This window comes from Oryctolagus cuniculus, chromosome 13 (assembly GCF_051225735.1).
Source record: "Oryctolagus cuniculus isolate XC-2025 breed Fujian yellow rabbit chromosome 13, ASM5122573v1, whole genome shotgun sequence".
Taxonomy (NCBI): Eukaryota; Metazoa; Chordata; class Mammalia; order Lagomorpha; family Leporidae; genus Oryctolagus; species Oryctolagus cuniculus.
Genome location: NC_142879.1, coordinates 100,784,935 through 100,799,905, shown reverse-complemented (window position 1 = coordinate 100,799,905; position 14,971 = coordinate 100,784,935). Strand labels below are relative to the sequence as shown.

At 51.7% G+C, this 14,971-nt stretch overlaps 1 protein-coding gene across 1 annotated transcript; it reads left to right on the top strand.

Annotated features, from left to right (window-relative positions):
• Positions 1–7,038: 7,038 nt before the first annotated feature.
• On the top strand, positions 7,039–13,267 carry BAMBI (BMP and activin membrane bound inhibitor). Its single transcript, XM_051820941.3, has 3 exons — positions 7,039–7,327; positions 11,604–11,891; positions 12,458–13,267. Exons 1-3 carry the CDS (start codon positions 7,252–7,254, stop codon positions 12,874–12,876), a joined length of 783 nt encoding a protein of 260 aa, XP_051676901.1. The 5' UTR covers positions 7,039–7,251; the 3' UTR covers positions 12,877–13,267.
• Positions 13,268–14,971: the final 1,704 nt, after the last annotated feature.

The window sequence follows — 14,971 nt, the reverse complement described above, 5'->3', positions numbered from 1 at the left end:
ACGCTCCAAGGTTTTCTATCTGCAGGGTGTTTTCAGGGAGAGAAGCTTGATCATCTCTCCTTGCAGAACGATAAGGCAGCCTGACCAATTTGTCTCTGCTGGTTTTTGGACCATCTCCATTCCTGGGCACAAACCATTATTGGCAAGATCCATGCTGTGTTGAGAGAGACAGAGAGAAAGAAGAGAGCGAGTGAGTGCATCACCCTGGCCGAGCTGGAGGCAGGTTGGCAGTGGTCCTACCGGCACCTGGAATCCTCAGCTGCGGGGAGAAGAAAACCCTGAAATCACCTGGGAAGTCCTGAGCCACCGTCATCCAGGGGTGCCACCTCTGGTGTCGGCAACACGTCTGCAGGGTTGCATGGAAAATCCACCCTTCTGCTGACCCCGTGACACTCTGTGTCACGGGCTACCCACCACACCTGTCCTCATAATAAAAACACACTGAGGAGGGGCTGGCACTGTGGCCTAATGGGCTAAGCCTCCGCTTGCAGTGCCGGCATCCCATATGAATGCCAGTTCGAGTCCCGGCTGTTCCTCTTCTGATCCAGCTCCCTGCTTATGGCTTGAGAAAGCAGTGGAACATGGCCCAGGTGCTTGGACCCCTGCACCCATGTGGGAGACCCAGAGGAAGCTCCTGGCTCCTGGCTTCAGATCAGCTCAGCTCTGGCCATTGCAGCCATTTGGGGGGTGAACCAGCGGATGGAAGATCAATCTGGGTCTCTCCCTCTCTCTGTAACTCTGCTTCATAAATAAATAAAATAATAATAATAAAAACTGAGTAGTGTGGAACGTGGATACAGATTGAGGTATCCAGGTTCCTATTCTACTCCTGTGGAGCCATTTCTTCTCCTACAGAACTTACACATTTTTTATTCAAAATCTGAAATTCAGCCAGGCAGACCTTGCAAGAGGCACCCAAGGGAACACAGAGAAGGAGAGAAGCGCTCTCTTGTTTTGAAGGGGTGTATAATCTCCTTGAGGAACTGGATAGAAATGGGACATTAACTAATCCCGTGAACAGTGCCGTCTCTTGGGGGCTGGCACTGTAGCGTAGCGGGTTAAGCCTCCATCTGCGGTGCCGGCATCCCATGTGGGCACCCTCAGCTTCTGACCCATCTCCCTGCTAATGTGCCTGGGCAGGCAGCAGAGGATGACCTGAGTACACAGTCCCCTGCTACCCGTGTGGGAGACCTGGATGGCGTTCCAGGCTCCTGGCCTACCCTGGCCCAGGCATGGCTATTTGCAGCCATTTAGGGAATGAACCAATGAATGGGAGATTTTTCTATCTCTGTCTTTCGAATAAGTAAATAAATATATATTTTTTAAAAAGATGCTGTTTCTTCACAGAACCACGTGAAGATTATTTAAAAAAATTTTTTTGAGAGAGAGAGAGAGAGAGAGATGCCATCTGCTGGGCCACTCTCCAAATACTCACAAAGTCCAGAAGCCAGGACTGCAACCAGGTCTCCCACGTGTGTGGCAGGAACCCAGCTACTGGAGCCATCTCACTGCTTCCCAGTGAGATGAAGCTGGAACCAGGAAGCTGGAACTAGAGCTGGGATTCAAACCTCAGGACTCTGGTGTAGAATCTGGGCTGCTAACCTGTGTCTTAACTGCCAGGTTGAACCCCTGCCTGCCCCTACATTTATTTGAGATGGTAGCAAACATTTACATGATGGACTCACCCAGAAATAATAATTCGGAATGATAACCTCAATTGCACTCCTTAGTGTTTTTCTCTATAGGCGTGTTAGCTGTGTGGATAGATGGCACACTCTGCAGAGCCGGCCTTCCGATGCCTCCTTCTACACGGTCTTTCTAGCTCACAGCCCTCACTCTGGGGGGCCGGGGGGTGGGCAGCAGCCACGGTTCACATCAGCCAGGTCTCTGAAGCAGCCAAGTGAACCACAAGTGGGACATTTGGGGATGGCAGCTCCCTAAACTGAACAGAACAGTGCAGCTCAAGTGTCAGACGTACCTTAGGAATGGGGAACCCGTCCGGCTGGGGTGGTTTGCGACATAGGCAGAAGGCAAAGTGCGCTCTGGAGTGTGGCCTCCAGGTACGCAGGGCTTACGATTGGGTGGGGGAAGCAAGCAGAGGTGTGGAGAGAGCAGAAGCTAGAAATAAGGAAAGGGTGGAATGCGTGGATCGGACTCTCAGCTCTGTTTCCCATTCAGCTTCCTGAGAGGCACCAGAGGATGGCACAAGTACTTGAGTCCCTGTCACCCAGGTGTGAGACCTGGATTGAATTCCTGGCTCCTGGCTTCAATCTGGCTGTTGTAGGCATTTAGGTAGTGACAGCCATGGGAGAGCTCTCTATATCTGTCTCTCTGTCACTCTGCCTTTCAAATAAGTAAAAATAAATGAACTTTAAAAATTCTTAGAAATTCAAGAAATCCATGGTACAGCATATTGACTATATTTATTTATTTATTTTGAAAATATTTTCTTTTTTATTTATTTTTTAAGGAATACAAGTTTCATAAGTACAACTTTAGGAACATAGTTATTCCTCCCACCATACCTACCCTCCCACCCACACTACCACCCCTCCTCCTCCCTCTCCCCTTCCCAGTCCCATTCTCCATTAAGATTCAATTGCAATTAACATTGTACACAAAAGACCAACCTTATACTAAGTAGAGATTTCAACAATTCACACACACACACACACACACACACAAAACTGAGAATCGGTTTTACAGTTAACTCTCAATACAACTCATTGAAGACAGAGGTCCTGTATGGGGAGTTAGTGCACAGCACATATTGACTATATTTAATGATGATTGTATTCTTGCAAAATGCAATTGATGACTTTTATTTCTTAAAGGTTTATTTATTTGAAAGGCAAAGTTACAGAGAGAGAGAGAGAGAGAGGAAGAGGAAGAGGAAGAGAGATCTTCCATTGGCTGGTTTAATCCCCAGACAGCCAAGACTGGGCCAGGCTGAAGCCTGAAGCCAGGAACTTCTTTCGGGTCTCTCACATAGGTGCAGGCATTTGGGGGAGTGAACCAGTAAATAAATGGTAGTGCTCTCTCACTGCTTCTCACATAAATTTAAAAGAGATGTTCTTAGGGAAAGCTTGAGACAATGGCTAGCTCTTCTGTGATTTATTTACAGGTCCTAACATGCCTTTGTTAGTTGGTAGGAGGCTGGGCTTTGGGGAATATGAATTTCAGTTCTGTCCTTTCTTGCCACATCTTCCAGACCTGGCTGTCAGAGACTTCTGTCATTTTTCACTTTGCAGGAAAAGTGAAAAACCAGCCAATGAAACAAACAACTCCCCACCCAAAACAACAAAACAATCCTCCCCCCAAACCCTGAAAGGACAGCCATTCCTTTCAGCTGAACTAACCTCTCACATTTGAGCTTATTCGCTGCAAGTAAAGTCTAGATTTAAACTCCTAACTTCTACTGAGAACAAATGACTTTAAAAAGAATCTGCTAGTGGGGATTCAAAGTGTAACCCAGGCTCTGTGGATTATTAGTTGGTGAATTTGTGCCATAGGTAGAATTGTTAGATTCTATCACTAGACTGCAAGGGTTGTTTGTCTGTTAGCCAGGAACGCAAACACAACTGCCCTTCCTTGGAATAAAATACACCAACAGCTCTTTTTCTCTGGTATTGTGGAGAGAGAGATCATAGCTGAGGAGAGGATCATTGGAGGACGATGGCGGGATCCGAGTAAGCAGAGACGGGTGGCATATGTACAGTTTTGTTGGCAAAAGGATCTCATGGGTACAGGGTAACCGTAAGAATGTATCCTAGTGGGATGTTGTGATTATATAATACTTGTAACCACAGAGAAATGACATCTAGAAGCTGGTGGCAACAAAACCAACCTATTATAATGTGTAATGATTTCGGTTACGTCTGTTAGAAATCCTTTTCTGCTCTGGGGGCACAGATAGCTTGTTCCCAGGTACATTTTTCAGAATTCTCTTTATATGCGTAAATTGGGGTGGTGGTTATTGACTTCCTGATTTAAACTTCAAAGGACACTAGATTTTACTAACTTTCCCTCTAGTTACCAACCTTCACATAGGAAAATCATAACTGAATTATGTCCAGAGCATAAGTAAAATTCTGTAGAGAAGCAATTTGCCTTAAGAGTCTTAAATTGAATTAAAATTGTTGCCTATTCACTCAACTATTGATATGGCCTCATAATTCACATATTACCCCTAAACTAATTTTGATTTTCCACATTGATTCAAACACTCTCATTCACTTAGTTGAAAAGGCTACGTCTGCTCCAAAACCATTAGATAAAGTGCAGACTTGTTTCTCTTAAAACTAATTTGTAGCCATTTGGAACATTTGCCCATTAATAATAAAAACAAAAGAGTTGAAATCACTGTCTGACCGAATTGTATTTAGAACAACAACAACAAAAAAGTGACATGGAGTGATAAAAATCAGCGTGAGTTTATAAAATATAAAGTTTAGCCTGGGCCATTTGGGATGCTAGTAAAAGAGCTTTTAGTAAAAGGAGGGACTTTTTAAGTTTCCTGCATTGACCAAAGCACGAACCGAAGGACCGGAAGTGAAGCCGCCATGGGCACTCGGGGCAGAGGGATCAGCTGCATTTTGAGGTACCCTCATCCCACATCAGAGAGCCTGGTTCAAGTCCCACTCCACGTGTGACCCAGCTCCCAGCTCATGTGAACGCTTGGAAGGCAGCAGGTGGATAGTCCAAGTATTCGGACTCCTGACACCCAGGTGGGAGACCCGGAGAAGTTCCTGGCCCCTGGCTTTGGCCCAACCCCAGCTGTTGTAGGCTTCTGGGGAGTGAATCAGCAGATGGAAGATCTCTCCCTTTCTCTCTGTCATTCTGCCTTTGAAATAAATCGATCTTTTTCAAACAGCAGAGCCAGGAGAATAGAAATCATTTGAGTTTACAATTTGTACATCTCCATCACTGTCTCTTTGCAAGCAGGATACAGTGGCCCTGTAGCTCGGAACTTGTATGCTTTTGGTGAAAGGACCACCCAGACGGCAGAATCTAACAGCTTGGGTCATGTGATGAGCTATGGCCACAGGGCAGAACCTTCCAGGCTGATTGCTAAGGGCGACTCCAGTGAGAATGGGTGCTCCCTGAAACAGGCTGGGAAGGTGCTCAGTGCCTGCTACAACACAACTCCAGTCAACTCATCCGGCTAGCACTTATCTGCACCAAAGCTAAGTGGCCTTCACTGCCAAGTGCCTCTTCCCATTCCTTGTTTCACACTTAGGCTCCAGCTACAAAGAATCTCTTTTAGTCCCATCTGCCCATCTCCTCCTCATTTCACTCTGCAAACACCCAGTCCTGTCTGCTTCCCATGGGACAATCCTCTTGCTCCCTGGCTTCCAGCAGAGCCTCCTGGAGCTCCTCCCTTTCCTGGGCTAGTTTACCCAAGTCCCCACCCAAGTCCACAGTCTCTGACTCCCCAGAACTGTGTAACCCCCAGACACCGTGAGCCTGGCCTCCAACAGGGCGCAAAGACTAGACCCCAGAAGATTCCTTTTAGCTAATAACTGACTCTCGCGAGAGAAAGTGTGTCATGACATGGAGAGGGTACTGTCTGAATCGTTAGCTTGTCTACCTCCCTCTGGAGAGTTCCAATCAAAGTCTCAGAACCGGCTGGCAACCCCTCCCCTGAGAAACACCCGTTTGTGTTTTTTTTCCCCCAGAAAACTTCTGGTGGTGTTGCCTGTCTCTCCTTTGAGACACATTTTTGATTTAACTCAAACGCAGAACACCCACTTCCAAAACTTCAATATGGGGGGCCGAAGTTGTGGCGTAGCAAGTTAAGCCACCACCTGTGATGCCGGCATCCCATAGGGACGCCAGTTCAAGTCCCGGCTGCTCTACTTCTGATCCAGCTCCCTGCTAATGCATCTGGCAAAGCATCCAAAGATGGCGCAAGTGCTTGGGGCCCTGCACCCACGGGGGAGACCCGAAGGAAGCTCCTGGCTCCTAGACTTAGCCTGGCCATTGTGGCCATTTGAGGAAATGAAACAGGGGCTGGAAGATTCTCTCTCTGCCTCCCTTCCCCTAACTCTGCCTTTCAAATAAATAAGTCATTAAAAAAAAAAAAAAACCTTAAGTTTTTCTGCCTTTAGAAAACACTTGCTCAATAGCAGGTGCACTCATTCCACGCTGCAGGGCTGCGGGCGCTCAACTCCACGGTCAGGTGTGCACTTCCTGCAAGCCTAACAACTTGAACTTTCTAATCATCGAACAACTGCGCCCCTCTCTTCCCCGCCAGCCTCTCAGGTAGGGAAATCACCCGAAAAAGGGAATTTTTGCTAAGCGATGGGAGAGGAGAAAAAAAGAGCAAGCCCTCAGACAGACAGGGACCGTTTCCGGCTGAATTTCGCCGTGCAAACACACCCACCCACCCACCCCACAGCGAACCCCCGAGCAGCCCCGCGAAGCCCCTCCGAAATGCCCAGGGCTCCCGGGAGGGCGCGCCCGGCGGCCGCGCGGGGGCGGCTCCCCGAGGCCCGGGCCGGCCCGCGTCGTCTCGCTGGCGCCGGGCGCGCTCGCATCTGCTCATTTTCGTGAAGCGTCTGCAGCCGGCTCCCCGGGAGCAAGCCCGCGGCTGCCGGCCCTCCGCGGCCGTCTGTCTGCGCTTTTATCGATCCCAGGGCCGGCCGGCTGGAGACGGACGCGGCCGGCGGGTGAGGGGAGAAGGCGGGAAGCAGACCACCACCCCCGAAACCCTGCGCGCGCGCACCACGACCGGGGGCCGCCACCCGTCCCCGGGGGTCTCCCCGGGGGCGCACGAGGCCGGAGGCGAGGAAACTCGGGGTCTCGGGGCGCGCGGGCCTCCGCAAGGGGGAGCGCGGGACACGGCCTCAGACGCCGGCGCCGCCACCTCAGACGCCGGCGCCGCGTCCGGCCCGCCTCCCTCCCCTCCCCTCCCCACTTCGAGCTCTGGGGCTGACTGACAGCAGCCCTGCGGCCAATCGGAGGGCGCTGGCGCGGCCGGGGCGTGGCCGGGGCGGGGCGCCACGGGCCGGGTCCCCGCGCCCGGCGCTATTTACGGCGCGCGGCGGGGCTGGCGGCGGCGGCGCTCCCGGGAGCTTCGGCCGAGTGGCGGCGTGAGGGTGGGCGTTCGGGGTGGGGGCGCAGCGCGGCCGGGAGCCCACGGCGCGGGCAGCGCGCGAGGCCGGAGGAGCCGGCGGCCGCTCTCCATGCTGCGGCCGCGGCCCGGCCCCTGGCCCCGGCGCTGACGGCGCGCCCCGAGGGGCGGCGTCCATGGATCGCCACTCCAGCTACATCTTCGTGTGGCTGCAGCTCGAGCTTTGCGCCATGGCCGTGCTGCTCACCAGAGGTGGGTGCCCGCCGCGGGGCTTCGAAGCCGGCTGCCGAGGCTTTGTTGGCGGCGGGCGACGTGCCCTCCCGCGCCGGAGCCGCAAGTCGCGACACGTTGCTCGGCTCCCGGAGGTCGCGGCCGCTCCGGGGACCCGGCGGCCGCCCCCTGCCCGACCCCGGCTGGCGCGTCGCGGTGTGCGTGTCCCGGGGTCTGAGCGTGGCTTTGGCTGTGCGTGTCCCGGGGTCTGAGCGTGGCTTTGGCTGTGCATGTCCTGGGGTCTGAGCGTGGCTCTGAGTGTGCGGGTCCCGGGGTCTGAGTGTGGTTCCGGGTGTGCGTGTCCCGGGGACTGAACGTGGCTCCGGGTGTTGCGTGTCCCAGGGTCTGAGTGTGGCTCTGGGTATGCTGATCCCGGAGTCTGGGTATGCGGGTCCCGGGGTCTGAGTGTGGCTCCGGGTGTTGCGTGTCCCGGGGTCTGAGTGTGGCTCTGGGTATGCGGGTCCCGGAGTCTAAGCCTGGCTCTTGGTATGCGGGTCCCGGGGTCTGAGTGTGGCTCTGGGTGTGCGTGTACCGGGGTCTGCGTGGCTCTTACTGTGCGTGTCCCGGGCTCTGAGTGTGCCTCTAGGTTTGTGTCTTTTAAGTTTGTGTGTGTGAGAGTCTAGTGTGCTTGTCCCTGGGTCAGTTTGTCTCCACGTGTGAGTGTGCGTGTGTGCGTGTCCTGGGGTCTGAGTGTGCATGGCCCGGATTCTGAGTGTGCCTCTAGGTGTGTGTGTCTCCGTGTGTGTGTGTGTGAGTCTAGTGTGCCTGTCCCTGAGTCAGTTTGTCTTTTGTGTGTCTCCACCTGTCTGTGTGTCTGCCTGTGTGTGTCCTGGGGTCTGAGTGTGCCTCTAGGTGTGTGTCTCTCTGTGTGTATGTGAGTCTAGTGTTGTCCCTGGGTCAGTTTGTTTCTTATGTGTCTACACGTGAGTGTGTCTGCATGTGTGTGTGTGTCCTGGGGTCTGAGTGTGGCCCTGAGCGTGCCTCTAGGTGTGTGTCTCTACGTGTGCGTGTGTGAGTCTCGTGTGCCTGTCCCCGGGTCAGTTTGTCTCGTGTGTGTCTCCACGTGTGAGTGTGTGTCCCAGGGTCTAAGTGTGCCTCCAGGTGCACGTGTGTCTACATGTATGTGTTTCAGTGTCTTTAGGTGTGTATGCACTTGAGTGTCTCCAGGTGCGTGTCCTTGAGTGTCTCAGTGAGTGTCTCTGCGTGAGTGTGTAGGGGTGTGTGTGTCTCTAGGTGTGTCTAGGTTCTGTGAGTGGGGGTGTGTGTGCTGTGACTGTCAGTCTTTGTGAGTGCATCTCTGTACCGCGCGTGGGAGTGGGTCTCCGTCTAAAAGTCCCTTTGAGCGTGTGTCTTTGTGACTGCCCAGATCTCCTGGGAGCGTCGGGCCGGGGTGTGTGCTTGTGTCCCTGCTGCCGGTTCCCACCCGCCTCGGATTTGGAGGAGAGAGCCGTGGGCCCGCTCCCCATTCCCCGCAGGCAGCCCCCCCCCCCCCCCCCCCGCCCTGAACTCAGCTTGCCTCCCCGGGAAGGGGCCATTTCTTTCTAAATAGGAAGCATTATTCAGCCTCTGCACCCCCCACTTTTCTCTAATTGCTATGTAGAGCAGGCAGGAGGTTAAAGGATCAGGCTACCCCGGCGAGGGTGATGTGCTACAGTATTTATTTATTTTGGAAGGAAGGGTGTAATTAACCCTAAATAACAGCCCTCCAGCCTGCGGAGGGGCCGACGTGAAGTCACAGATACCGAAACTATGTGCCTGATAATGATATAATTAGGGGATCAGACATTTCTGACTGCTGCGAACTTCAAAAGCCTGCAGTGTCTCCTGTAGCCATCTTGACGAAAGCAGGCATTTTTCTGTAATCACCACGTACAGTAACCAGGAAAAGGGGGCACACAGGGGCATTGTTCTCGGCTGCAGAACCCCAGTCCCCTCCCCGCACCCCGGCCTTCATCGTGCCCCAGGAAGAAACTTTATGAAACTGCAGAAATGCAGTTTTCATACAGTTACACAAAAGTCCATTCTCCCGGCTTCAATGTGGCTTCGGTTTTTCTTTTTTTAAAAAAGTTGTTAGACCTTTCCCAGTTAACCTGTCCCAACTTCTATTCAGAGTGTTTCAGGCCATCGAAAACAGCCTTACATAGGCAGGCCAGGTCTCTTTCGGCACTGGGTCCTGGTCCGGTGGCCTGGATGGAGTTTGAATCTATTCTGTGCGATTCTTCCGGCCTCTGGGGAGTTTATCAGGGTAGGGAGGTGTGCTGACCCGCCCAAGAACCTGGAGCGCTTTGCAGACCACGAGCGGGAGCAAGCAGAGGCTACAGACAGGCAGCGGGGCCCAAACCCAGGACACTCAGTGCCGATGGCGGAGCCGTGACTCCACCTCTGCACTGTTAGGCACCACCAGAGGGGCGTGTGTGTGTGTGTGTGTGTGTGTGTCTGTTTTCTCCCATATCTGGAGCCGGTGAAAACCAAGGGTTCCGAGTGCTGGCCTGGAATTTGGACGGATAATTAAATGAGACACCTTAATCAGGCTTTGATGGAGAGGAGGCGGCAGGGTGGAGGTGGGCGGGGTCTGGGAGTCTCAGAGTGGAGGTTCCTGGCCCCTGGCAGCCAGGAAGGGGCTGTGCACGCGCGGCTTCCAGTTGCAGTAGCCTGGCTGGGGCATCTCTTGGCGGTGACCAGCGGCATGGGTGTGGGATGGGGCGGTGATTGGGAGAGCCCAGGTTATGTGGGCTGGAAGTCGTCGGGCGTGGTGAGAGGATGCTAACACAGACGTGCAGCTCACAAAATCGGTTTTTATAAAGGAAACTTGTAATCACTTCCTGTAGAAGCAGCCGAGGTTTCCTTACGGGTTTTTCATTCAAGCTCGAGGGTTTCTCGGCTTTAGCGTTTCCCCTGTCGGATCACATGTTGAATGACATGCGAGGCAGGGGTGGGAGCCTGGGGGGAGAAGTTAGCCTTATAGCTTTGCATGCCTCCCCCCCCCGCCCCCTTTTTATGACTTTCCATTTGGGCCGAAAGAAATTGACTTTGGCAAGCAAACCACTAATTGTAAACTGCCTGGTTCCTGTTTTACAATATACTGACTAAAAGCTCCTCTGCATGGAAAGATCTTTATAGGCAAAGTTTGCCTTTTTAAAGGGGTTGCAAATGGCTGCCCGTTTCATGGGTTTTAGACCTGACCTCAGCGATTTCTAGATAGTTGTGTTTCTAGTTAATAACTTTATAAGGTGTTAGCTAAAGCTCTTAAATCTTGGCACAGACTTTCGGGATAGTAAACAATTCAGTAGTTCCGATCAAATATTTATACTGACAAAATAAAAAAGCCTAGCATTTTTCTGTTGTGTAGGATTAGAATGAAAACATAAAATCATTTGCCTTATGGAAGGACCAAAATATTTTTTAAGCTTTATTTATTTATTTGAAAGAGTTACACACACAGAGAAAGAGAAAGGTCTTCTATCCACTGGTTCACTCCCCAAATGGCCACAATGGCTGGAGCTGTGCCGATCCAAAGCCAGGAGTCGGGAGCTTCCTCCAGGTCTCCCACACTGGTGCAGGGGTCCAGGGACTTGGGCCATCTTCTACTGTTTTCCTAGGCCATAGCAGAGAGCTGGATCGGAAGAAGAGCAGTCAGGACTAGAACTGGTGCCCATATGGGATGCCGGCACTGCAGGTGGTGGCTTTACCCGCTATGCCACAGCACCGGCCCCCAATGTATTTCTTTTTCCCAAGGTTTATTTATTTATTTGAAAGGCAGAGTTACAGAGTGAGAGAGAATCTTCTATCCACTAGTTCAGTCCTCAAATGGCTACAACAGCCAGGGCTGGGCCAGGCTGAAACCGGAGCCAGGATCTCCATCGGGGACTCCCATGTGGGTGGCAGGGGCCCAAGCACTTGGGCCGTCTTCCGTGGCTTTCCCAGCCACTTGTCAGGGAGGTGGATCGGAAGTGGAGCAGCCGGGACTCTCACTGGCACCCATATGGGATGCCGGTATTGCAGGCGTTGGGGAATGCTCTGCGCCACAGCACCAACCCCCGAAAACTTTTTTTAATGACACGAACTCATCAGAAATCTGTTGGGATTAACACATTTGTAAAATGGCATTTTAGCAACTTGGCGCTTCAGCCCCAACTGCTCCAAAGGCTTTTCCAGTCTTAGACGGGCTGCTAGTCTCCGGATATGCGATTTCACAGTGGCTCAAGGTAGTGGCTTGTGTCTGAAGCTGAGGCTGACACTGGCTCTCGTTGGCTTCCAGGTGAAATCCGGTGCTACTGTGATGCTGCCCACTGCGTGGCGACTGGGTACATGTGCAAGTCGGAGCTCAGCGCCTGCTTCTCCAGACTGCTGGATCCTCAGAACACAAACTCCCCACTCACCCACGGCTGCCTGGAGTCTGTCGCAAGCTCAGCAGACGTGTGCCAAGCCAAACAGACACACAACCACTCCGGCACCGGCGTGCCCACATTGGAATGCTGTCATGAGGACATGTGCAATTACAGAGGGCTGCATGACCTTCTCCCTGCGCCCAGGGGAGAGGCCCCAGGTAGGTGGAAGCAGCCGGGCCCCCTCCCCCCAGTGCCTGCCTGTCCCACCTGGATGTTGGCGACAGCCGTCCGGCGGCTGTGTGTGTGTGCGCGCGCGTGTGTGTCTGCCCTTGATTCTGTTGCTAATGCGATTAGAGTCGCTGGAGGGACTCCTCTCTCTCTCTCTCTCTCTCTCTCTCTCTCTCTCTCTCTCTCTCTCTCTAGCTCGTGCACGCCTTTCATGTCTGCCTGAGCCTTAGCTGTCTGTCTGCCTGATAGGTTTTTGCCTGTTTTTTCAACATGTTGAAGTTGAAGACATTCAGAGACTGTTACTTGTCAGTCCATAAACAAATGTGGCTGTGAGCTGCCCTGGATGGTTTTTGCTGTATTTATTTTCTAAACGTGCTGGATGCCATCGGAGGCTGCTTCCTTGTTTAACATGGGTAGATGGCGATGATGATGGTGACGGTGATGATGGTGATGGTGGTGATGGTGATGATGGTGATGAAGGTGATGAAGACGACAGCGACTGCACGGAAGGAGTTCACCCCAGCGTCTGATCGTGTCCTTGTTTGTACTCCTCTAGGACAAGGGAACAGGTACCAGCATGACGGGAACAGAAACCTCATCACCAAGGTGCAGGAGCTGACGTCTTCCAAGGAGCTGTGGTTCCGGGCGGCGGTGATCGCCGTGCCGATCGCGGGAGGGCTGATCCTCGTGCTGCTGATCATGCTGGCCCTGAGGATGCTGCGGAGCGAGAACAAGAGACTGCAGGACCAGAGGCAGCAGATGCTGTCCCGGCTGCACTACAGCTTCCACGGACATCACTCCAAAAAGGGCCAGGTGGCCAAGCTGGACCTGGAGTGCGTGGTGCCGGTCAGCGGGCACGAGAGCTGCTGTGCGGCCTGCGACAAACTCCGGCACGCCGACCTCAGCCACGACAAAGTCCTGTCCCTGGTGCACTGGGGCATGTACAGCGGGCACGGGAAGCTGGAGTTCGTATGACGGAGGCCAAGGGCGCGGCCCCAGCGCTCGCAGGCCTTGCAGGCCTCTGGGTTCTGCTGGACAGGGCCAAGAGCACTTTATCTGAAGATTTGGAACCCGCGGCGACATCCCGGAGACACAGAACCGCCCTCCGCCAACCGGGTCTGGGGGATTTCCTTCCAAAGGATTATTTGCACAGACTGACCTACAGTCAAATGTATTATTTGCTTTAAAATGATAAAAAAAAAAAAAAAAGGCAAAGAGGAGACTGTGTACACACTGTTACCAGGGTTATTTGCATTCCCGGGAGCGGGAACGGAGTGCTTCAATAAACTAACCTGTGCTCTGTGGACGCTCAGACATCATGATTTATTGTAAAGATTTCAAAAATATATATATATTTTGTCTGAAATGTAGCAGTGTCTTTTCATAAATTAAAAACTCAAGTGGAACGTGTGAGAAGGTACACAAATGCGGACGTTGATTGGATCTGGTTTGAGGGCCATTATTTAATGAAGCCACGATCCCGCGTGTGCACGCACACATTTTTAGCAGTGAGGAGGCTTCTGTGTGCTGACCATTTGGTGTCTTCGCCACCTTTTTGTAAGCAAAATTCTGGCTGCTGGTTTTCATTGACGAGAACTCACTGCTGAAGTTGCCTTAGCAAAGGTTTATCATGCTTATCAACTTGATTTGCTTGTGTTGGGAAACCTCAGAAAATGTGCTAGCTCCATTCAGAAGGGGGGGGATAAAAAACCAGTGAAATGCAATTTTTTGTAATTCGATATTAGATGAATTGATGCATTCTATCTCAAACCAAATTAAATATGTTTGGTCCTCAGATAAGCCAAATTTTATTGTATAATGCTCCTAGTTTTCCAACCTTTAAACTTCTTTCAATGAATGTTAAGCTGATTGAGATTTAAGTAACTGGTTTCTTACCCCCCAAATGATCCTTTTGTTAATAGAACCCAGTGGAATGTTGGCTCTAGCCAGTAGTACAGCTAAGGAGCAATGAGACTTTCCTGTGGTAATAACTGGCCAGCCTGAACTTAAACCTGTGCCATGTTGTGTACTTGGCCATCAGATGGATCTTGGTTATGTTAACCATGAGAATAATTTGCTGTCGAAGGTTTTTTTTTTTCTCAGTTCTGTATAATTGAGACCTTTACTTATGGCCTGCATTTGAGTATGGCGTTTTATTTGAGGAAGATTTTTTTTGGCAGATTTTTATCAGAATATTTCATAGTCCCTTCAGACAACAGGTATAAGCACATTCATGGAAGAATCTAGTATAAAAATGAGTACCTAGATTATTTAACAAGCAATAGATCACTGGCCCCCAACAAACCAGGCAATGGAATAAATGCCCATTTTCCTAAATGATGAAGTTTGTATTGTGCTTTTTGAGATCAACCGCTCTTGCCTATGAAGTCTAAAAGATAAGTCTTAATGTGTGGCTGTTCTTCAGGGAGCCAAGACCTTGCACATAACCATTCAAACCTGCGTAGAGAAGAGAATTGATCAGAGAGTTGGTGGTTGGTGAAGTTCCCACCGTTTGCTGTACTCTGGCTCTGAGCCATCATAGGAGGGTCATCTTGTGGCACAAAGGGGGGGGGGGGAGCCTGCTTGGCCCTCAGACTCCATGCGGCTACAGCATCAGCCTTTGGGTGAGCTGTGTGGGGACGCTTCCTTCCAAGCACTGGTTGACTAGGCGCGCAGCATTTAAAGTTAGACACTAGGAATCCACTTGGAAATGTAGATTCCACCCTCCAGGAAAGGCCCCGGGCTGGCTCAGTGTGTTCCAGAACTGTAGCAGAGATCAGTGCCAAGTGTCTGCCTGGTTCTGTGTGCCCTGACCTGCCTCCCTTCCGGCTGCGGATCTGCACCTGCCAGCTGTTCACAGCTCCTGTGCCCGGGGGCCAAGGCGCCATGTTGATGGCCCCTGGGGTTCTAGGGGGCTCAGGTTCTAGCCACATCATAGATCAGCCGGTCTCCTAAAAATGTGCTGTCCTCTTATAGCTTTTTTTTTTTTTTTTTTTTTTTTTTTTTGACCAGGCAGAGTTAGAGACAGAGAGAGTTATAAACAGTGAGAGGGAGACAGAGAAAGGTTTTC